Source organism: Acipenser ruthenus, chromosome 28, assembly GCF_902713425.1.
Source record: "Acipenser ruthenus chromosome 28, fAciRut3.2 maternal haplotype, whole genome shotgun sequence".
Lineage (NCBI taxonomy): Eukaryota > Metazoa > Chordata > Actinopteri > Acipenseriformes > Acipenseridae > Acipenser > Acipenser ruthenus.
The window spans coordinates 2,677,276-2,699,298 of NC_081216.1; the positions used below are offsets into that span (position 1 = coordinate 2,677,276).

At 44.2% G+C, this 22,023-nt stretch overlaps 2 protein-coding genes across 2 annotated transcripts in view; both read left to right on the forward strand.

Moving 5' to 3' along the window:
- LOC117435137 (calcium-binding and coiled-coil domain-containing protein 2-like) overlaps window positions 1–11,195 on the forward strand; it is an 11,942-nt gene extending 747 nt beyond the window's left edge. Inside the window, exons 2-14 of the mRNA XM_059003087.1 lie at window positions 1–169; window positions 573–675; window positions 1,507–1,655; window positions 1,994–2,119; window positions 2,227–2,385; window positions 2,660–2,787; window positions 3,030–3,120; window positions 3,320–3,472; window positions 3,858–4,067; window positions 7,271–7,366; window positions 7,703–7,889; window positions 9,158–9,180; window positions 9,652–11,195. The exon at window positions 1–169 is cut by the window's left edge and continues 16 nt beyond it. Coding sequence (XP_058859070.1) covers window positions 1–169; window positions 573–675; window positions 1,507–1,655; window positions 1,994–2,119; window positions 2,227–2,385; window positions 2,660–2,787; window positions 3,030–3,120; window positions 3,320–3,472; window positions 3,858–4,067; window positions 7,271–7,366; window positions 7,703–7,889; window positions 9,158–9,180; window positions 9,652–9,828 — 1,771 coding nt within the window. The 3' untranslated portion in view covers window positions 9,829–11,195. The remainder of the gene's footprint in view (window positions 170–572; window positions 676–1,506; window positions 1,656–1,993; window positions 2,120–2,226; window positions 2,386–2,659; window positions 2,788–3,029; window positions 3,121–3,319; window positions 3,473–3,857; window positions 4,068–7,270; window positions 7,367–7,702; window positions 7,890–9,157; window positions 9,181–9,651) is intronic.
- A 5,895-nt stretch (window positions 11,196–17,090) lies between these two features.
- Window positions 17,091–21,682, forward strand: LOC117434602 (ATP synthase F(0) complex subunit C3, mitochondrial-like). Its single transcript, XM_034057187.3, has 5 exons — window positions 17,091–17,227; window positions 19,112–19,159; window positions 19,774–19,851; window positions 20,620–20,807; window positions 21,286–21,682. The coding sequence occupies exons 2-5, from the start codon at window positions 19,121–19,123 to the stop codon at window positions 21,398–21,400; spliced, it is 420 nt and encodes a 139-aa protein (XP_033913078.2). The 5' UTR covers window positions 17,091–17,227; window positions 19,112–19,120; the 3' UTR covers window positions 21,401–21,682.
- The last annotated feature ends 341 nt before the right edge of the window (window positions 21,683–22,023 follow it).

The window sequence follows — 22,023 nt, forward strand, 5'->3', positions numbered from 1 at the left end:
GGATAAGGAACAGCCCCCTACGTCAAATATTATGGACTCGTCCAACTTTTCTCAGGTCATTTTCAACAATGTGGACAAGGCTTACCTTTCCGGTCAGTCGGTCAAATGCGAGTATACCATCACGTCCCTTCTAATACCCAACAGAAAGGACTGGGTCGGGATTTTCAAGGTAGGTTACCAACGCGATAATCTAGAAAGAGCTCAAAGTAACCCCTATCATTTAGATGGTGCGCTCCACAGTAGATGTGCTATCTGAACGCCGTTTGAGGTCTTGGACCGAAACAGAAACCGATTTATTTTTAAAGATTGCAGTAAAACCTGGACTGACTAACATCCGTTATTAAAGCTCCCGTAGCAAAAGCATTGCACAGTGTACTAAAGCACAGATCTATCAAAGTATAGAGCAAACACAGAGCGTTACAGTAAAGTCGTTTTTTTTAATAGCCAAGTATAGTAAATGCATTGTGTAACGATGAGTAAAGCGCGGTAAAAGCGGCAAAATTACCGTGTGTACTCTCTCTCTCTCTCTCTCTCTCTCTCTCTCTCTCTCTCTCTCTCTCTCTCTCTCTCAGGTTGGCTGGAGCACCACCAGAGATTACTACACCTTCCTGTGGGCTCCTCCTCCCAGCGACTACCAGGAGCAGACACAGGTAGAGCAGCACCTGGTCTTCCAGGGTGAGTGTCCAAGCATAGGGAAGCATTGTAAAGCACAGAGAGGTGTGGTAAAGCATAGGGAAGCATTGCAAAGCACAGAGAGGTATGGTAAAGCATAGGGAAGCATTGTAAAGCACAGAGAGGTATGGTAAAGCATAGGGAAGCATTGTAAAGCACAGAGAGGTCTGGTAAAGCATAGGGAAGCATTGTAAAGCACAGAGAGGTCTGGTAAAGCATAGGGAAGCATTGTAAAGCACAGAGAGGTCTGGTAAAGCATAGGGAAGCATTGTAAAGCACAGAGAGGTCTGGTAAAGCATAGGGAAGCATTGTAAAGCACAGAGAGGTCTGGTAAAGCATAGGGAAGCATTGTAAAGCACAGAGAGGTCTGGTAAAGCATAGGGAAGGATTGTGAACCACAGAGAGGTATGGTAAAGCATAGGGAAGCATTGTGAACCACAGAGAGGTCTGGTAAAGCATAGGGAAGCATTGTAAAGCACAGAGAGGTCTGGTAAAGCATAGGGAAGGATTGTGAACCACAGAGAGGTATGGTAAAGCACAGGGAAGCATTGTGAACCACAGAGAGGTGTGGTAAAGCATAGGGAAGCATTGTAAAGCACAGAGAGGTCTGGTAAAGCATAGGGAAGCATTGTAAAGCACAGAGAGGTGTGGTAAATATTAATAAATATGACAAACCAGGGTACACGATGGTAAATGCAAAGTAGTATATCCATTGGAAAAGCATGGGAGGGGACTGCAAAACTGACGTGCAAGGGGTGCCTTTAAAATATGTAGTAATAATAATAATAATGATGGATTTATGTGTTCCCCCCCCCCCCCCCCCCCCCCCCCTAGCGTACTACCTGCCCAAGGAGGACGGTGAATTCTATCAGTTCTGCTATGTGGACAGCTGCGGGCTTGTCAGAGGGGCCAGCACCCCCTTCCGATTCCAGGGGACCCCCGAGTCCAGCCTGGAGGCAGACCTGCTCGTGGTCACCACTCAGGTGAGAGAGGCCCGCGGGCCGGGGGGAGGTGTTGGAGTTTAGGGGGTCGGAGAAATGTTTTTGAGTTCCGGGTGAGGGTTACGAAGCAGCTGCTTGGGTCTGTGTGGATCGCTGCTGTTTCTGGACTCTGTGGAGAGCAGCGATCCACACCGACCCAAGCAGCTGCTTCTGCACTTGTTTCACTTGGAGTGGTGCGGTATATTAGCCAATTTTTTAAAAATACATCCGAACATAAGAAAAGTTTGTTAGCGCACCATTCTCCCCGGGGGGGGGGCAGTGTTTCTGGACGTAGGGAGTGAACGACAGATGCTGACCTCTGCTTTTCTTCTCGCTGGCAGGAGCAAGTGGAGGTGATTGAGAAGGAGACAGAGGAACTGAGAAGAGAGAACAGCCAGCAGAGCGAGACCATCGCTATCCTGAAGAGGGAGCTGGACGACAGGCTGCTGGAGCTGAGGAAGACCCGGGTACGAGCACACAGAGTGGGGGGGGCAAGCTGTAATTGTAATTCTACTAGACCCCGGGTGTGGCACAGTGTATTGACAGATCGCGGATGCTGTGTGTGTGTTTGCAGGAGTCTGTAGAGAAGCTGGGCTCTAAGGTGTCAAAGCTGCAGCAGGAGGGCGAGGAGGAGAGGCAGGCGAGGGAGGCTGTGCTCATCCAGCTGGGAGAGATGGAGGCCAGGCTGGCCAGGACAGAGGAGCAGCGTCTGGAGAGCTTCCGAGAGAAAGAGGTGAAGGAAATCGGCACCAAAAAAATAAACGGAATGCAGCGCTTTTCAGGGATGGATATAAGACTCCTATTGCACAGCAGTTTCACCCGTTCCAGGTTTATCTACAAGCTTGATTAGCCCCAGTGTGTATTGGTTACAAGCTCAGGTATGTCTTACTAAACTCAAAGTGAAGCCAGGAGTTGATCAAACCGCTGTGCAACGGGAGTCTCATCTCCTTTCCTGAAGTTGCCTGGTGTTTCGTGTGTTAACGTCTCCCCCTGTCTCCCCTGTCCAGGAGCTGCAGCAGACTCTCACAGCCGTGAGGGACAGGGAGGACAAGTTGGTCGCGAAGGCCAAGCAGTTCAGAGCAGAGAACGAGGAGCTCAAGAAGAGGAACAGCAAGGCTGAGGATGAGATCGTCACGTGAGCCATTTCAACACATAAGACACTCCCCCCTGTCAAGCCACTCTCCCGTCAAACCACTCCCCCCTGTCAAACCACTCCCCCTGTCAAACCACTCCCCCCGGCAAACCACTATCTTGCCAGGACCCCCTTGACAATGAAATGTATAGCACAAGGGTTCTAGTGCATGTGAGAAGTTAGTAAGAGAAGTTGTTTCTCTGATGCGTGTGTTTGCAACGCTCCACCTCTCCATTCCTCTGCAGGCTGAGAGAGAGTCTGACTGAGCTGAAGCAGGGGAAGACACAGGCTGAGTCGGAGCTGAAGAAACTGCAGGACCAGAGACAGCTGCTGCAGGTACGGAGGGGGGGGCGGGTGTGCAGAGACACAGCAACTAGGGGCGGGGGCTGCAGAAAAATTAAATAAGATAGGGAGAGGTATGGTAAAGTATAGGTAAGAAATGTAAAGACCAGAGAGGTGTAAAAGAAAAATGAAATCTTTGCTGTGTCTGTCTGTATATTATTATTACTCAGCAGTGTGTGTGTGTGCGTTGCAGTTTGACCTGGGCAATGCGCAGAGGGAGAATGTGAAGCTGGCGGAAGAGCTGCGGAAAGCCAGGGGGGCCGCCGAGAGCCTGCCGGGACTGCGCTCGGAGAACCAGGAGCTGAGGAGAGCACTCGAGGAGAAGGGAGAGAATCCTGAGATACAGGTGAGAGGAGAGGAGAGGAGAGGAGAGGAGGGGACTGCTGATATCTGTGTGTGACAAACATAACTTTGACCGTGATTAAACAGGAAAACCCATGCATGAAAATATAAAAAAAATGTAAAAAAAAATATATGTATTCTTCATATGGGGGGTGACATCTGGCTCATATTAATTAGTCATTTGTCAGATGCTTTTATCCAAAGCAACTTACAGAGGACCTCAGTTTTACATCTCATATGAAGCTATCAAGCATTTGCATATTCCATATGCCCCCATATATGTGTGTGTGTGTGTGTGTGTATAAGATAGAAGAGATTTTTTTATCCATCCCTATATGAGGTGACTGGGTTAACCCCCCTCTCCCCCCCCCCCCAACCCCCCCCCCCAGGCGCGGTGCTGTGAGCTGGAGGTGCAGGTGCAGGAAGCGCAGGCGCTGGTGAGATCAGAGAGGCAGCGGGCGGACCGCGCCCTGCAGGAAGTGACCTCGACGCGGAGCGTTCACGAGAGGGAGTTGGCGGAGCGGCAGAAGATAGAGGAGGAGCTGCAGCACTGGAAGCACGGGTTCGAGAGCGTGAAGGAACGGCTTGACAAGACAGAGGTGCGGGGGCGGGGGCACTGCCGTCACTGAGCGATGTCATCGTGATACGCAGGGGTCGGGGGTCGGGTCACATGTCATAATCCTGACGGGTCACTTTGAGACATGCAGCTGCTGTTACTGTGATCTCGCTGTGTGTCTGTCTGCCTGTCTCTGTGCGTCTTTTCCTGCTTGTCTGTGTTTCTGTCTGTCCGTTTTGCATCTGCCTGTCTGCTTTGTGTGCCTGTGTGTGTTTTGTCCATCGCTGCCTGTCCCTCTGCCTGCCTGCCTGCGGCTCTGCTCGTGCTCCTGTGCAGGCTGCTTTGACTGTCCGGTTGGCAGGCTGGAGGAGGCGGCTGTGCTCCTTACTCAGGACTCCTTCAGAGAGGAGGTCAGGCAGGGTGGGGGAGCAGACTCCAGGAGAGAGAGTCTGAACGTTTAACCATTGAAAGCTGAGGGAGCACAAAGAAACTTTTTCAGGAATAGCGGCTTGAAACCAGGATCCAGGAGACCTAGTTTGAGGTGGCTGTATGAAACCCCAAGACTCCCCTGGTGTGCCGTGCAGGGGGACTGAAACCTAGACTCCTGAAACCACGTTCCAAGCCACACAGTAGCTTTGTGTTCCCTCAGCTTTAGAAATACAGAAAGCAGACAATCCCACTCACCCCAGAGCAGGGAGAACAGAAAGAACAATTAGTCCAAAACTGCACCCAAGATTATTATTATTGGTTTTTAAAAAACAATAATAATACAGATTTCACAGCTTTTGCTATAGTATGTAGGGTAGGTGGGGAGTGGAGGGGCTAAACTCTTGTTCTCTGCGATAGGAAGCAAAGGATTTGCTTTTGTCCACTAAGGAGAAAAGCCAGGAGCCTGCAGACCAGGAGACCGTGACTCGCGGCTGGGCAAGTTAGTTAGCTCGCTTCCATATCCCTCCCGTAGAAGAGGACGTATTTTCAAAGCGATTCCTCTCCAGTCTTTTAATTGACTCCTTTTTTTTTGGTTTTGTTTTTTGTAAAGGAGAAAAAAGTCATGTAAATGTTAGAAAAAAATGAAAGGTGGGGGGGGGGGGGGGGCTCTCCCCTGATAAAGGCACGGCTGCGTGGTCTGCAGGGGGGTGTCATACAGTCAGGGGAGCGCAGGGGTCCCCTGAGGGCCTCCCCTGATAAAGGCATGGCCGCGTGGTCTGCAGGGAGAGTCATACAGTTGGGGGAGCGTAGGGGTCCCCTGAGGGTCTCCCCTGGTAAAGGCACGGCCGCGTGGTGTGCAGGGAGAGTCATGGAGTCGGGGTGCCGTCCTGACTGTGTGAAGTTCTTCACTGGGGATTCAGGATCGAGTGAGTTCCTGGGTGTGGAAGACGAAGCTGGATCGGTCGTGGGATCGGAGGACGCCCGATGAACCGTCAGTTCATCTGAGCAGTTGTGGGGGGGTCGCTGCGGTGAGGAGGGGGTGAAAACAAATAACTGCACATTCTAAACTGGGGGAGAAAATCGCGGGTAAAAGAATCGGACGTTCTAAATGTAAAGTGAAAGACTGGAAGTGAATGCTTTGAAAATGTGGCCTATTGTAGCTGGAAATAGATTAACGAGCTGGAATTAAATGTGTCTTTAGGTGATGCAGTTTGTGCTGTAATATCTGTGACTGTGTGGTTTGAGCCACCTGCGCCATTACGGGCCTCCTAATGTTTTAGAGTTTAGAGCAGCCGTGTGAAACTCCGTTCCTGGAGGGACCGCGGTGTCTTCTGGCGTTCGTTCCACCCTGAGCTCTAAATTACTTAATTGCTCTAATTATTTGATTAGCTAGACACATTTAACACTTCTCTCCAGGCATCAAAATGTTTCATAGGTCGTGTGCCTTGAAATTTTTTTTTTTTTTTAATCATCAACTGTAAAAGACCTTGAAAAAATATTAAACATGTCCAATTGAACAAATAATTAGATCAATGGTGTTAATTGAGAGCTGAAGTTAGAATGAAAAGCAGAAAGGTGGAGTCTGACACCCGCTGGGTTACATAAGAATCATTAGAGAAATCCGAGTTCTGGAATGTTCTAAAAAGAATGCCCAGAAAGAATCGGAGCGGGTTTCTGAACTCAGCCTATGTAAGGGAACGTGGGGACGCTGTGCCTCCTGTGTTTACCAGTGAGCAGTTGAGATGCACAAACTGAATGTTCGGATCAAGCTGTCCACAGGCGCGAGGGTCACTGGTGTCGATCGCTTGTTCTCCCAGTCTGGCGAAAAGCAGCGAGCATCACAAACCCAAGCAGCTGTTTCTTCACCCGTTTTGGTCTGAACGGTAAATTCGCCTGATCGACACAAGCAACCCTCGTTCCGTCCCGGGAATCGAATAGTCATTCTGTGCAATGCTAGTGAGCAGCGAGTAGGTAGTGCTAACAGCAGGGCAGGGCGTTGAGGTGTGTTGTCTGGTTTTTGAGGGTGTCGGGGGAGCAGCAGGCAGGCAGGCTGGCTAGGCACCATCGCATCGTACGTTGTGGACAGTCTGGCTTGGACAGGTAGGTGCACCTGTCCTATTACTCAGCCGTTAGTGCAGGGGTGGGGTTCGGTACAGTGAGCAGCAGCAATTTTATTGAAGACACTGAGAAACAAGACTTGTTTGAACGCATTGAGTTTTATTTAGTATTTCTGTTGAAGACATTGAGAAAGACTTGTGGAAACAACTCTCATATCGCGTACAAAGTTTCTTTTACCGAAGGCACTGAGAGATTCTGCCCGTGGACACGTTTTGCCTTTTGAATTCCTTAAGTTTTCGTTGAGGGTTTCTGGTTTTAAAGATTAAGCTGCTGTTTACAAAAGAAGGTTTCAATGTTTAATCGATACAACTTAGATTTGCAAGCCTTCGGTAACAGCAGGGCAGAGCGTTGAGGTGTGTTGTCTGGTTTTTGAGGGTGTCGGGGGAGCAGCAGGCAGGCAGGCTGGCTAGGCACCATCGCATCGTACATTGTGGACAGTCTGGCTTGGACAGGTAGGTGAATTTATTCATCATAATAATGTAATTTTACATCTTGAGCAGTTCATGGCAGTGCAGTGTGGATCTGCAGCAAAAACTATATAAAAACAATATAAATCCTTTCTGCTTGCTGTGGAGATTATGGGACAGGTGTTAGCTAGCCAGGGATCTAGGAACCTCAACGCTGTAAGAACGCCTCCTCCCCACGGTGTCTGCCTGTCTGCAGTTTGAGATGTGACGAGTTTCTCTGTCACCCCCCCAGATTCTGCTGACAGAGAGCAGAGAGCAACAGGAGAGCGACGCCACGAGGTCTCAGATTCGACAGCTAGAGATCGAAGACCTGAAGCAGGCCAACGAGGTGAGGAGCCAGACAAGTGTGCCAGAGCGTCTCCATTAGACAAGTGTGCCAGAGCGTCTCCATTGGACAAGTGTGCCCAACAGTCCCCATTAGACTTTTTTTTTTTAAGTGGTGTTTTTTTTACTTGATCAATTACTATATATCTCAATTATATATATATATATATATATATATATATATATATATATATATATATATATATATATATATATATATATATATATATATAATTTATATATATATATATATATATATATATATATAATATAATTTATATTTAAAATGCTCTCTCTCTCTCTCTGGCTCTCTCTCTCTCTCTCTCTCTCTCTCTCTCAGGACCTCCACATGGAGATGCAGAGGCTCCGCGAGTGGGGGCAGACCCAGCACTCTCCTCCAACCAGCCTGCCCGACACCTCCGCAGTCCCGCTGCAGCACCGTAACCCCTCCACCCCCCTGCCCGCCCCCTCCACCCCGCCCCACACCCCCCCACCCGGCCGCGAGAACCCCTTCTACACCCCTGCAGGTGAGGGCTCTCTCGTCCACTCCCCTCTGTCTCTCCCTCTCATCCTTTCATCATTCCTTTGTTAAATCGTTCCTGTTCATTTCTTTCTTTCTTTCTTTCATTCACATCTGTAAACTTGCGTTAAGTGGAACTTAGAAAACACACACATACATTTTGTGCGTTTCTATCTAAAAACAGCGTCTCCAAATGAGCTCAACCCACAGGGAAAAGTTCTGATGGAAAGTTAAGAACTTTCTTTAGCCGATCATCATATCGAGATATGTGCTTATTTCAAAACTGCACATTGTGAGAAGGTGTCTAAAGGGTTCGGTGGCTGTCTCTGATCAAGTTGAGCACACACTCTTCGCTTTGTCAGGGTCTTTTATACAAGAGTGCACGAGAAAATACGCTCAAACTGATGAGAGAGGCAGCCACCGAAACTCTTCTTAAAAGTCATTTGACCGAAAGTAAAAACAAAAAGCTGATACTAACGCCCCTGATCTGTTTACGTAGAACCCGCTGATGGGTTAAACGTTTCAAATGCTTTGTGGTCGACGCTCTCTGAGTGTGCGAGCAACGCTCTCAGTGATATTATAACACGGTCCACTGGGGGCTTTGTGACTGACAATGCTAATGAAAGTGTAAAGCAGGTGAGGTTTATGGAACAGAGCAGGTGATGCATTAACTAACGCTTGTGTGCGTGTGTGTCCCTGCAGGGTGAGGGGGTGGGGTTGAGACAGGAAGTCAGAACAGGACAGTCACTGCTATAGCTATCCCTCCTCTTCATCACAGCCAGCCAGATCCACTGAGAGAGCAGGCTTCTCTACACGTGAACGAACTAGCAGCAATAAAGAAAGCAAGCAAGCAGTAGAAGCAGTCAGCCTTGGTCTTTTCTTTTAGTAATCATTTTAATGTTTAGGCTTCAGAATGCGAGTGATACATACATACATACAGACACACACAACATATACACACACGCAGACACACACGCAAAAGTGCAAACCAGAGCTTGGAGCTCACACTAGCCTGGCACCCATTTTTATTATAAATGATCAGGAGTTTGGTGTTTAAAGAAATTGTTCCTCCCTTTTTTATAGCTGCACGAATAGCTGCTTTCAATAGTACACCTGAACAAGGGGAGTTCTGAGCCCCAGGACTGGGTGCAGCAGCAGCATGGCTAGTGTGAGATTAGACTCTACAAACCCACTATACAGTTCAGCATGTCCACCAATCAGAGTGCTGGATTCCAACCCCATTGTGACCTAACTTTTTTTTTTATTCCCTATTAGGTGAACCAGACTCCATTCCACAGGTATGTACGATAAGATTTATGGTCAGTCTTGTGGTTTCTTCCTGAAGTTTATTCCAAGATCATGCCGTTAGAAAACATGGACGTTTTTTCCCCACGTTCCGTACGAACCCTTAGGAACAGAAAAAACTTAGAACAGTCTGAGATCTAAGATTATAAGCCCTACTAGAGGGTAATTAGCAAAGTCTTAACCCATTCATGCATGAAATATAAAAAATAGCTGGAAATAACAGTAGTTTTGGACACATCGTAAATATATATTTTTGTATTAAACATTGCTTTAAAAAAACTGACTCATGTAAGCCTGTCATGCGTTTGCCATTTCCACTTGTCCCCATATAAAAACTGAAAGTTTTTTTTTATATATGTATCTGTCCCCATGTGGAGTTTTGCTAAGGATAGGCGTAAAAGCCTTTAGAAGTGTAAGACCCCTCATTATCTCTCGCTGTGCCCCCCGTTTCTCTCTTGCTCTAGGTGCAGGACTCCCTGAAGGACTGCCCGCTCTGTAGGGAGCAGTTTCCTGATATCACTGACGAGGAGCTGGCACAGCACATTGACAGCCACGTGCATGTCTGCCCCTTCTGTGGGGACCTGTTTGAGAACCTCACCCAGGAGGAGTTCGAGAGCCACGTCTACGCGCACGACTACTGATACCAGCTCCACGGCGCCACCCTTGTGGCGTGCAGCAGCATTGCATCCGCCCTCTTCCGCGCTTCTTGTATCTGTAGGTTTTTCGCGGGCGGGTGTTCAAAACCCCGTCTCAGCCAATCGCAGCGAAGCTTTCTTAAACTCTTTTTAAAACCAACGCAAGGGGGTTAAATGCATTGCCAACTTGAACAAAACATACCTTAAAAACAATCCTAACGTTAAGAAAAAGGCCGTATTCTCTCTTAAGGAATGTTTTGATGCAAAACCTTCCTCTGCCTGTTTTAAAGAGAGTTGATTTTATGTTTTTTTGTTTTGTTTTTCTAATCACTATTTAACCTTTGCAACTGTTTAAAAGCAAATGTCTTACATTTAAGCCAGGGAGGGAACGTATGTGTGATGCTATATAATAAGCACAGGGCATGGTTAATGTAGGGTAGTGTGCAGATCAGAATGTAAGGTTTTCAAGAGAATACAGCGGCTGCCTTTTGACCCCCCAACAGCAGCTAATTGTTTGGAGGGACATTTATAATACAATATAATCTGAACAACTTCTTTATGTTAACTTCTATTATTTCATTTTTGTAGAGTATTACAAAAACGAGGAATACTTTGAAATTTGGGTTTAGGAAATCCTTTGTGTGTCTCAGAAGTGTGAACGGAACTGAATAAGTGATGGGGTTTATTTTAAGACAGGTCTAGTGGTGGAGTTTGTGTCCTTTTTCCTTTTTGTCTTTTTAATTACTGTCTGGTCACGTGAGAGCGGGTAATGGGAATTCTCAGTACTGCACATTATGGTATGTATGCTTGTAATTGAACTATGTAAAGCACAGGGAAGCATTGTAAAGCACAGAGAGGTGTGGTAAAGCATAGGGAAGCATTGTAAAGCACAGAGAGGTCTGGTAAAGCATAGGGAAGCATTGTAAAGCACAGAGAGGTCTGGTAAAGCATAGGGAAGCATTGTAAAGCACAGAGAGGTCTGGTAAAGCATAGGGAAGCATTGTAAAGCACAGAGAGGTCTGGTAGAGCATAGGGAAGCATTGTAAAGCACAGAGAGGTCTGGTAAAGCATAGGGAAGCATTGTGAAGCACAGAGAGGTCTGGTAAAGCATAGGGAAGCATTGCAAAGCACAGAGAGGTATTGGTAGTGTATTACAAACATGACAAACCAGGGTAAGCTATGGTAAATGCAGCTTTACTGTGGTATATTTTTATAAGAGCACTCGCAACACAGACTCCAACACTGTGACAGCACACTCTGCTGTTTGTTTATGATTGACTGTACTCTGTGTGAAACATGCTGCGCGCAAAATAAAATATAAATATCTATATATAATATATCTATATATATATATATATATATAATGTACTGTACTGTGTCTGTGTCTGTCTGCTTATAGTTTCTTATGACAAGGTATCAGCCCTTCAGTCACAATTTGTTTAAATTTTAAAAGCAGTTGTGTGTGAACTCTATGGAGTTTGAGAAATTGCCCAGCCCTAAATTTGGAAAAAAAAAAAAAAAACATCTATGCATTATAAAATACATACATAGACAGGAAACTTAACATGGTGCAGTTGTGCACACAGTGACTGAGGACTTGAGTGTCGCTTATTTTTATATGTTCTGCAGTGTTGTTTTAAATAAGCCTGTCAGCTTTATACTTGCAGCAGTGGGAAGTTATGTAACGGACGCCATCACAATATATATATATATAAGTAACTTAAAATGTACAAAACTATAGGGATGGAAATAAGACTCCCATTGCTTAGCAGTTTGATCCATTCCTGGTTTTACTATGAGTTTAATAAGACACACCCGAGCCTGTTACCTATCACAGGTTGTGTGTCTGTTTTTAGTTGTTTTATTAAAAACTATATTACTTGAACACTTAATAGTATACTGTTTATCTGGGAACAAAAATATATGTTCAAAAAGAAATCCTGACAGAACGTGAAACGAAGCGAAAAAGATAAATGCGAACCTGCGAGAAGATTTTCGTAAGTCAATTTAAATAATTGACCAATTTACCCCAAAAAACGGGGGGAGGGGGGTGGGTTTAATTATTAAGACACGTCACAAATACACTGGTTGTTACCCCGAAATGTTATTTAATTTTTAGGGAAAGCCCAGCTTTGCCCGCTTAGGCCCTCATTTATAGTAAGTAAGGGTTCGAGTTGGTTAAGGGGACATCCACCATGGTCATTGTGGTTCAAGGCTAGGCACGAAAAACATGCAGACACAGTCCTGCTTGAGGGAAGTATTGATGGTCACAATGAGAATATAATACCATTCTACCGTTATTATTATTATTGTTATTATTATTATTAAGAAGAAGAAGAAATATTATGGTCCAATTCTCCCAGCAAACAGGTTAAATAATTCGCCATACTAATAATAATAAATAAATAAAGTTCCAGCTGGGAATATAAAGCCTGCCTCTCCAGGGAACGAGCAATTACAGCCTTTTACATGTAAATGTGTTCGGTCTTTGTTGCATTTATTATAAATGAGTCTAAAATGGAAAGTAAGTGGGGTTTGCCGCCTTCTATTCAACGGTTGTGAAATATACTTGTATTGTAACGCTTGAAATGTTTTTGCTTACGATTGTAAGCCGCCCTGGATAAGGGCGTCTGCTAAGAAATAAATAATAATAATAATAATAATAATAATACCAACAGCCATTCGACCTCAATCAGGGGGGGGGCGGTGATGACGTTGTTCCTCTCGTTGCTAGACGAAGGTTCTGAATCTGCATCACTGTGTGCGCCATTTTGGCTCTACCTGCCCTGCTGCTTGCATCGCGGTGCTGACTCTAAGAGCCGAAATGGCGCCTGTTTCATAGTATCAACGTTACACTAACTACGAGTTTAAATTGTTTTCAAATTCAAAGACATGCCTCTTTTAATTGCTGTTGAAGCTATAAGATATATAAAAAATAGAAATTGTCGGTCTATCAATTGCTTTTTATTGTTACCGTTTTTCTGTTTCCTGTTGTGAAGCTGCCCTCTTCCAAAAAAAATATATGAAATAATGACAAAAGAACTATAAACATGTATTATTATTATTATTATTACCAGAGATATTTATTCATATAGCAAATGAAAAGAGTTCTGAAAAAAACATACTTTGTTTGGTGTCCCATTTACTTCAAATGCTTCTAAACACACCAGCGCGGATATTTAGGCGTTGTGGTTTTCGGGTTTCATTTTTGAGTGTTATATTCACACAGCGAGGGATGAAATGCATTGTATTTGCGGCAAAGCAACCTGCAAAAGGGCCTAAATAAATAGTTATCAGTATGATTTTTAACCGAGGCCCGTGCCTCACAGCTGGCTACGCCTTTGATTATATTCTGTCACGTCGAAGGATTAACAAAGGTGATCGCGGTGCTATCTATAAAACTAGGCGTTTGTGTTCTTGGTAAACAGAATCTGCTCAATGCAGTTTCCCTTTTTGTCACTTTGCCCCTGTTGTTGACATAGACGTTATAGCACGCCCAAATTTAATGCAAAGCTGTATCGTTTTATGGTACAGGGTGTGGACATTTAAACGTTAACAAAAGAAACCGTTAGCCCAGCTAACCAGTCCTTAGATTAACATTCCAATAATTCGTGCTAACTTTTAAATAAGTTAGTTAGAGTTACATATATGTATAGCATAAGTAAGTATTAAATTCACATGCAATGATTAAATATGTTTTGTTTTAAGTCCAACTTTATTTTTGCCTGTATTCACAGACAGGAAAAAAGGTAGTTTCATTATTTTTTTTTTTTTTTTAATTTATTTTCAGAAAATGACGAAAGAGGCTTTTTTTAAAATAAAATGATTAACCAACTCAGCTGACTGTCTATTTGTATAAGAAACTCCTACCACTATTATGATTTACTGGATCATCAGCTTCATCCTAAATTGTTACTTCATATCTCGTATTGTAAACTAACTTAAATATTGTCTTTGCATTGTAACCCTGTATTGCCCTGTAACACCTGTAAGTTGTTTTGGATAAAGGCGTCTACCAAATAAACTAATAATAATAATAACTGTGGATAATCAAGCTCGTAATAAAATCCGGAATGGGTGAAACTGCTATGCAATAGGAGTCTTTGAAATTAATCTTATGTTCTGCTGATTTTACTGTACTTTATAACTGCTCTTATCTGTAATGTGATATTCTGTAATGTGATATTGTGTATTATGATATTTTGTAACAATTGTAAGTCGCCCTGGATAAGGGCGTCTGCTAAGAAATAGATAATAATACCTCAGAACTACAACAGAAAGGATAGGCGAAAGAAAAAGAAATGGTACACGACTGCCCCATGTGGCGAGAAGAAGAATAACCTCAGGACTTTAAAAAAAAATTTATCGGTATTTAAAACCGCTTGGCTGTGAACTTCAAACAAAGCCGATCGCTTTTCTTAATAAACTGCAAGCAATGGAAGACGCTGCTAAGTGCATCTCCAGACATGCCATTGAAGATTAGAAGACAGGTGAAGAAGAAGGGGGGGGGGGGGGGGTTGAAACAGAGCACTCGGTTTCACTACCACTATTTTAGGCGGTATTTAGATCCGCCACCGTTTATATCCCTTATGTGTTTAATACATTGCTTAAATGTAACGCATTGCATCAACTAAAAGGGAAGAGTTTAACGTGGTGACTTAGCGCCCCCTGCTGGAGGATATACAATACTGCGGCCCCTTCATGTATATTGTGTGTGTGTCCATATATATATATAGAGAGAGAGAGAGAGAGAGAGAGAGAGAGAGAGCGCCCTTGATAATGTAATTTTAACAGCGTAACATTTATGTTCCAGGACCATGGAAATGAGATTAACATACGGGATGGACAAAAAAAAGAGAAATTGGAAGAAGAAAAAAAAAACATAACATATGTTGCACACACTTGGTAATTTCAAATGACGCGTGTGGTTCATCCCTGATGTTTATCTGGTGGTCTGACCCGTGTGTATTCTATTATAATTTTTTTGCTTGGTACCGAGCTCTCGGTTGGCAGGTGCTTCTGTAACTGTAGCCTCATAATAATAATAATGCAAGATGCATTACATAATGCGCACCGTTTATATTCCACTACAGCTAATACTAGTACATACCTAATAGTCCCCTGATCCGAACAACCCGGGTAACTAGATTTACTGCAGCTTTTTATTATAAAATGAAATACAGAACGGTTACGTTGCAAAGACCCGGTCTGCATACAGCCTGACAGTATTACGACTTTCTCGAGTGTCAGCGCCTCTCAACATGTGGCCCGCTTCATATCACACGTCTCGCCGGCTGCAAGCGTCGGAGTCTGGCTGTCTTTAGCATGACGAGTCCCAGGCTTGCGGGCCTTGGGTCGGGCGTTTGACAGAGCGCCGCTGAAACTGGGACACAAACCAGACATGCTCGTGTGATTGATTCATCTGAGTGGCTGATTGTGTTAGATTAGATTATAATTAGAATATAAACATTGAAACAGAAAAAGAAAAGAAATAATGAAAGAAAGGAAGATATTATTCTTTTTAAAAAAAAAATATGAGATTGTAGTTGTTTTTCATGCACGAAATGGCTCTAAACAGAGATTATATTGTGTGTAAAAGTGCGACCCCTACTACTAGTATATCTCAACAACGCAACAGTACTTTTCTCATGGCGGCATCACGCATCACTGTTTCCGTCTGTTTATCACTGTTTTCATTTATGTTTGTGTAACTGCTGCATAGATTGTGCTGCATGCGTGTAACTTCTATCAAATGGAAGGTCACACAATTTCCTTTCATCTTATGTAAGTTGCAACAGGATCAGGCATACTATATGTGGCAGAGATGAGAATATACGTACCAAAAAAAAAAAAAAAAAAAATGTAACCAACACTGCACCATTGAACTTGCATCAACTTGCATTTGAGTTATGGGTTTGCTCACATAAACAATGGTGTAGAAATGTGCAAGATTTATTTAACCCTATAAGACAGAGAATTAATTAATTGGACCAATTAAGCTTTTAGTAAGCACTTAATTGGTCCAATTAAGTAATTTAGAGTACTGTTGGAACAAAAAAAACAGGTGCTCTAAGAAATAAATAAGTCAATAAAAACAATTGAGAAAAAAACGAGTGAAAGGATATGTAGTACGCGTACAGCAGTCAGGGGCTTATCAACCAAAGTCTGCCACTGACTCCCCGGAATGAAAACCAGCAGACACAGGGGGTCCCCCCAGGACCAGGGTTGGGAAACCCTGGGCATTCATTTCAACTTCCAGAGAGGTAGAGAAATACTTCTTAATTAACATGGCAAACCAGGGTAAACTATGCCGAGTATAACCGTGGAAAAAGGATGGGTGAAAACTACAAAGTGACCTTGCAGCTTTACTGAGGTGCCTTGTGTCATCAGCTGTGTAGCACACGCACAGGTACACAATGGTAGTGTTTTATATGTGTATACTTGTATAAGCAAAGCTAACAATCAAAGCAATTTTAATAACCCAGCCCGTGCTGTGACACGACGGAGTACACGCCGGTGTAAATACCGTGGGTGTGTTTCGTATTTAACTTTGGCAGGGTTGAGGTTAATTCCATCCCTGCCGAGGACACGTGTGGAAAGTGGCTGGGTTTTGATTGGATAATTTTTGTAGCGCTTAAAACTGCAGCTTCGGGGTCTGGGTTTGCTTTCCTGCGGCTGACCAGCCCTGACAAGCAACGCCACCCTGCTACACATGCATATATTATAAATCTGTGTAACGCAGAACTCCACGCCGGACTGTGGCTTTTAGCAGTGAATAATTAATTACTCTATATTTTAACAGTGTTTAATGTTATATTACTATATATAAGGGTATTTAATTTGTAAAACAGATTCTTATCCTCAACACTCGTTCAGTACGACATTATTATTATTATTATTATTATTATTATTATTATTATTATTATTATTATTATTATTATTTAGACCTCCCAGCCACAAGGTGGCGGGAACACAGTTTTTTTTAAACGACCTTCACTTCTGTACCATCTTGTCCAATGCTGTAATGGGCGGGACTTCCTCTGTAGCCGACCTTTCTGTGTCTCTTTCCCTCTGTCCAATCCGGGCAGAGGACACCAGGATACGTTCAGAGAGGTTAAAGTAATCAGAACCAATGAGCAGCAATCCCAGCCAATCGAAACGCGAATGCAAACCAGACGCACGACAGCGTCCAATCAGAAAAACACATCGGGACTGTTGCTTGCCTGAACCAATCGTGCGCCGAGGGGTTGTTAGCGCAGCCAATGGGAGTTGAGGACAGCGCGAGGCGGGGATGTTATAAATAGCAAGGTGACAGTCCCGCGAGTCACTCGTTCACTGAGACTGCACTGGCGAGGAGAGGGCACAGGCCGGATCGTCTTATTTGTCATTTAAAAGTGCCAGATTGGTAAATATATTCTTCCTTATCCTGCAGTTTACCCCGTTTTTCATTGGCTTCAGACCCTTTTTAGTTACATTAAACCCGCTTGGCGGCGTCACTGACTAGGTTGGTGTCATTTATTTGCTTTTAAAAGCAGGTTCAAATGGGCCGCATATTTCTAGTGCTGCTGCTGTGTCGCCGGTGTTGGTCCGTGACCTTTCTAGTGAAGAATTATCCTTAACAATCTTAAAATATGATGTATGTAATTCTGTATATTCGGTTTTACTGTCGGGGTCCGCGGTTTTTATTTTTCATTGCGATATTCTAGTAATTAATCTTTAGCAAAATGTCTGACTCGGGCCTGGCTGCTTGTGCCAGCTGATCTCGATTATTTAATTGAAATGATATTAACTGAATTTTAATTAAACGGCATTAAAACTGATTTGTTGCTAGTTTTGTTTTCGATAACTAAGCTCTCGGTTTAATACGGATTTTGCTTCTGATACCGCGGCAGAGTTAGATTAATAGCGATGACCTTCACCGGTAGAAAATCGCCGCTGTGTCCAAACCCCATCTTAAGGGTTTCGGGGAAATCATTGTGAATATAACACTGTGGTTTTAAAACCTTGAACTACATTTAAAACGAAGCTCAAGTTTATATGCGCCGATATTCAGAACCTAGCTACCCAGTTACCGCAGTCCATGTTGCTAAAACTGACCTCTGTCCTACACTGCCATGTCAACGTTAACTAAAAATCTACTAATTAGTATATTGTATTAATGTGTAATATTGCAGCGGTTCTGTCACTTAGGCGTTGCGCTAGTGCGTGAATGCAGTACGATGTTCTTCGCTTGACTGCACGACCCAGCGGTACTATATAAAAACGGTAGCATGTCTTTTGCACCAGTTTGCAATCCTGTATCAAATTGTGCAGCAGTGGCATGTACGGTTTATTTTTTTAAAGGGCAGACTTTGCCTTTTGAAACCTGTGGATTTCTCGAGCTGGAAGATTAATTGCTATGCTTTGTACCTTGTGTCCGTGCTGTATTACTGTCACGGTTTGTTCCACACCATGGGGCGCCAACCCTGGTCCTGGAGGGCCGGTGACCCCAGTTTTTGTTCCAATTGTACACTAAATTGGACCAATTAAGTCAGTTGGAGAGCCTTGCTCTTCAAAAGCTAATGCATGCAAGACCGTGATGTTGACGTGGATGTAGAGGTTGCACATTGCTGGGATTGCTAACAAAGGGCAGCACTGCACCCTCCCCTCTGCCTCATAGTCCGGTCTTTTGAAAACGCTTCCACGACGCGCTTTTAATTCTGTGGCGCGTCGTTTTCACCTAGACGAGGTAAATGTCATTTAAAGGGCACCAGCCTGTTAAGAAGGCCCGCGATGGATTACCCTTGATCGATCAGTGCTGGCCTTCTAGAAGTGTAAGGGTGTTGCTCATGCTTTTGGACCAGACTAGCTTCTTTTATTGAAGACTACAACATTTATTTATTTTCTCTTTCCCTGTTTCATCAGTGCTGCACGTTGTGGTCTCATGACCTCAATGGATGTTGCATGGATATTGTAGGTCTATAGTTAGGACAGAGGGAAGGACTTCACACAGAAGGCATGGAATGGACTACCTAGTAATGTGGAGCAAGATATCAATGTGGTCCTTTTGAGACCCCACTTGACCGTTGAGATTGGTCAGCTGATCTGAACCGGGCGAGTGCTGATGGGCCGGCTGGCCTCCTGTCTACATTTTTTCTTGTATGTGACGAGGGCTGGAATTGGAGGCAGCTGCTAACTACAGTCGTAGGGTTTGCTGTCTGACTGAATTGTAGAAGGCAGATGTGCGTCCCTCTCCATAATGTGCAAAAGCAAGTATGTACTAAACTACCTGTCTCTTTGTGTTTTTTAGAATTCCACAATGTACGCTTGTGCTAAATTCATCACCTTGCCTGCTGTGGTAAGTGTCTTGTTTTTTATTTATTTAATTCTAATCCTCTTTGGGTCTTGATCCAATGAGCTACACCTCTTATTTGATAGACTGTTTTAGCTACGCAATAAAATTGTACCTGTATAAAAAGTTACTGAAACGAATGCAGATTAGTCTCGCATGTTGGCTCGTAGACTGGTTTGAAACAGGTGAGAGAACTAGTGGCTGGTAGAGGTATTTATTTAGACTCCTAAGGTGACTAACAGAGACTAGGGTGTGTGAACTATGCATCGGCTGCAGAGTCACTTACAACTATGTCTCACCTGAAAGACTGAGCACAAGGAGGTTAAGTGACTTGCTCAGGGTCCCACACAGCGAGTCAGTGAGTGAGCTGGAATTTGAACCCTGGACCCCCTGGTTACAAACCCTTTTCTTTAACCACTGGACCACGCGATGTACAGGTAGCAGTATGATCTGTACCGCAGTCCTTGCGCTTGTCCAGGTCACGATTTACAAAAGATTTCTACTTCGCCTCCCATGAACAATCTGATAAGAATGTCTGTCTATTACAGAGCTTAAAGACTCTCCATCACCCTTGGTGTCTGGGCTCTCAAACTTGTCGTGTTTTATTTTTTTCGTTTCAGCTCCGCAGTGGATCCAGGGCTCTGGCAAGGCCAGTATCTGTGTCTGTGTTCAACAGACCAGAAGCCAAGATTGAACAGGTAAGATACTTCACTGACTGTGGGGCCTTCAGTCTGCTGTGCAAACACGGCATTCGTTTACCGCAGGGCTTCTCAAACTCCCCCTGGGTCTGCAGGTTTTTGTTCCAACTGAGCTTTCAATTACTTTAACTAGACCCTTAATTGAACTGAATTTGCTTAATTAGACCATTTTTGTATTTGTTTTAAGCTTTTTAAATAGTTGCAGATTTCAAGTTAGCTATAACATTTTAGAAGGAACTTGAATTCTGCAACTTTTTTGTAGGAGTTGAGAGAAAAGTAAAAAGGTCTAATTAAGCAAATTATCTGTCCAATTAAGGGTCTAGTTAAGTAATTGAGAGCTCAGTTGGAATGAGAACCAGCAGGCACAGGGGGTCCCCAGGATTGAGGCTTGAAGCCCTTGATTTACAGGGAAAGCAATAAGACTCCTATTGCGTAGCAGTTCAACCCGTTCTAGGCTTTACTACAAGCTTGTTTAGCCCTGGTGTGGTCTTCGTTAAACTTCGTGAAACCAGGAATGAATCAAACTTATGCAATAGGTCTTGTTTCCATCCCTGAATTTAGTTTGACTACTTCCAGTGGAGAGAGAGATCTCCAAAGCGACTTGGAGACGAGGGGTGGAAGTATGCATCAGCTGCTGCTGCAGAGTTGGGTTTTACGTCTCATGCAAGTGACTCTGCAGCAGCAATTCAACCTGCTTGTCTCCTAAGTTGCTTTGGATAAAGGCGTCTGCTTCATGGCTGATGTCCCTGTCTCTGACCCCCCCTCCAGTCCCTGGTGCTGCACAGCGATGCCGCTGCCCTGCAGATCCTGAGCCGCGGGTTCCAGACCAGCGCAGTCTCCCGGGACATCGACACGGCCGCCAAGTTCATCGGAGCAGGAGCCGCCACCGTGGGCGTGGCCGGGTCAGGAGCTGGCATTGGGACCGTGTTCGGGAGCCTGATCATCGGATACGCCAGGTGAGCTACATTCCCCACCCCCGCAGCCAATCGGAGCTCAGATAGCACCAACATTCCGACATGCTCCACTCCCTCCAATTGGCTACAGTGTTTTAGCAGCTGCTTTCAAACCTGTACTTCATTAACAATCAAATAATTTAAAAATAATAATTATACTACTGACATGTTTGTGGGTTACAGTTTATAATAGTTTTCTTGCATCTGCACAGATTTTCCTCACTAATAAAGTACACAAATACCAACTTCCACATCGATCAGATGGTTTCTGCACGAATACATTTTGATAATTCACTTTATTCAACTGCATGGGTTAACGGCAGTCTACTGTAGTTTTGGTCTCCGTCCTCCACATAGAATTATTATTTATTATGTGATTTGTACATCAATTACTTGAAGCAGAAACCATTGGGCTTTCACAATGTTCTGTCAACCTGGCCAGACGATTGATTCCTTCCTTTTTTTTTTCCACTCCCCACAGGAATCCTTCGCTGAAGCAGCAGCTCTTCTCCTATGCTATCCTGGGCTTTGCCTTGTCTGAAGCGATGGGTCTCTTCTGTTTGATGGTTGCGTTCCTCATCCTGTTTGCTATGTAAACCCCTCCCTCTTTTCCATACACCTTCGGGGGGGGTCCAGGGTGGAGGTTATGGCCCCTGAGGGCAGCCCCCCCCCCCCCCCTCCCTCCCCGGTCCCCTGGGGGGGTTGGAACTTGGATGTGCAGCTCATGAGGCCGTGGCATCGCCATTCCATTAGTTTTGTTTTCAAAACAAAGTTTAATAACTTTGCTTTTGTTTTTCTCAAAGTTTTATGTAAAGATCTTGCTAATCGGTTTTAGGCAAAAATGTCTAAAATAAAGGTGAGGGGTGGATAACCTGAAATGGTGTTTTTGTATCTTTATTTCAAGGAGTTTGAGAGAGCTGTGACCAGTTAACATTCACTCAAAACATGTGGACTGACTGCATCATACAGAACACTTAACTTCTGCAATTGTATATCTCTAACTGGAAGCAATTAAGCACTTGATCACAAAGGAAAAGACATTTGAATTCTTCAAGCTTCTGGTGGTGGTTTTGGAGAGAGAGAGAGTAATGTGTTAAGCCATTTGTTAATGTAATGCCTTTGACCAGCCTTTCAACCCTGCCTACCGTCCGTCTGGAAGTGTGGAGTAGGTGGGGCTGGCAGAGTTGAGGTAGATTTATGAAGTGTCCAGTGCTGGCAC

What these genes read in the sequence shown, in the direction of transcription:
- LOC117434602 (XM_034057187.3), top strand. Translation starts at nt 19,121, where the DNA reads ATGTACGCTTGTGCTAAATTCATCACCTTGCCTGCTGTG. An exon ending in TCATCACCTTGCCTGCTGTG is followed by an intron (nt 19,160 to 19,773) that starts GTAAGTGTCTTG and finishes TTTTCGTTTCAG; the next exon opens with CTCCGCAGTGGATCCAGGGC. An exon ending in CTGATCATCGGATACGCCAG is followed by an intron (nt 20,808 to 21,285) that starts GTGAGCTACATT and finishes CACTCCCCACAG; the next exon opens with GAATCCTTCGCTGAAGCAGC.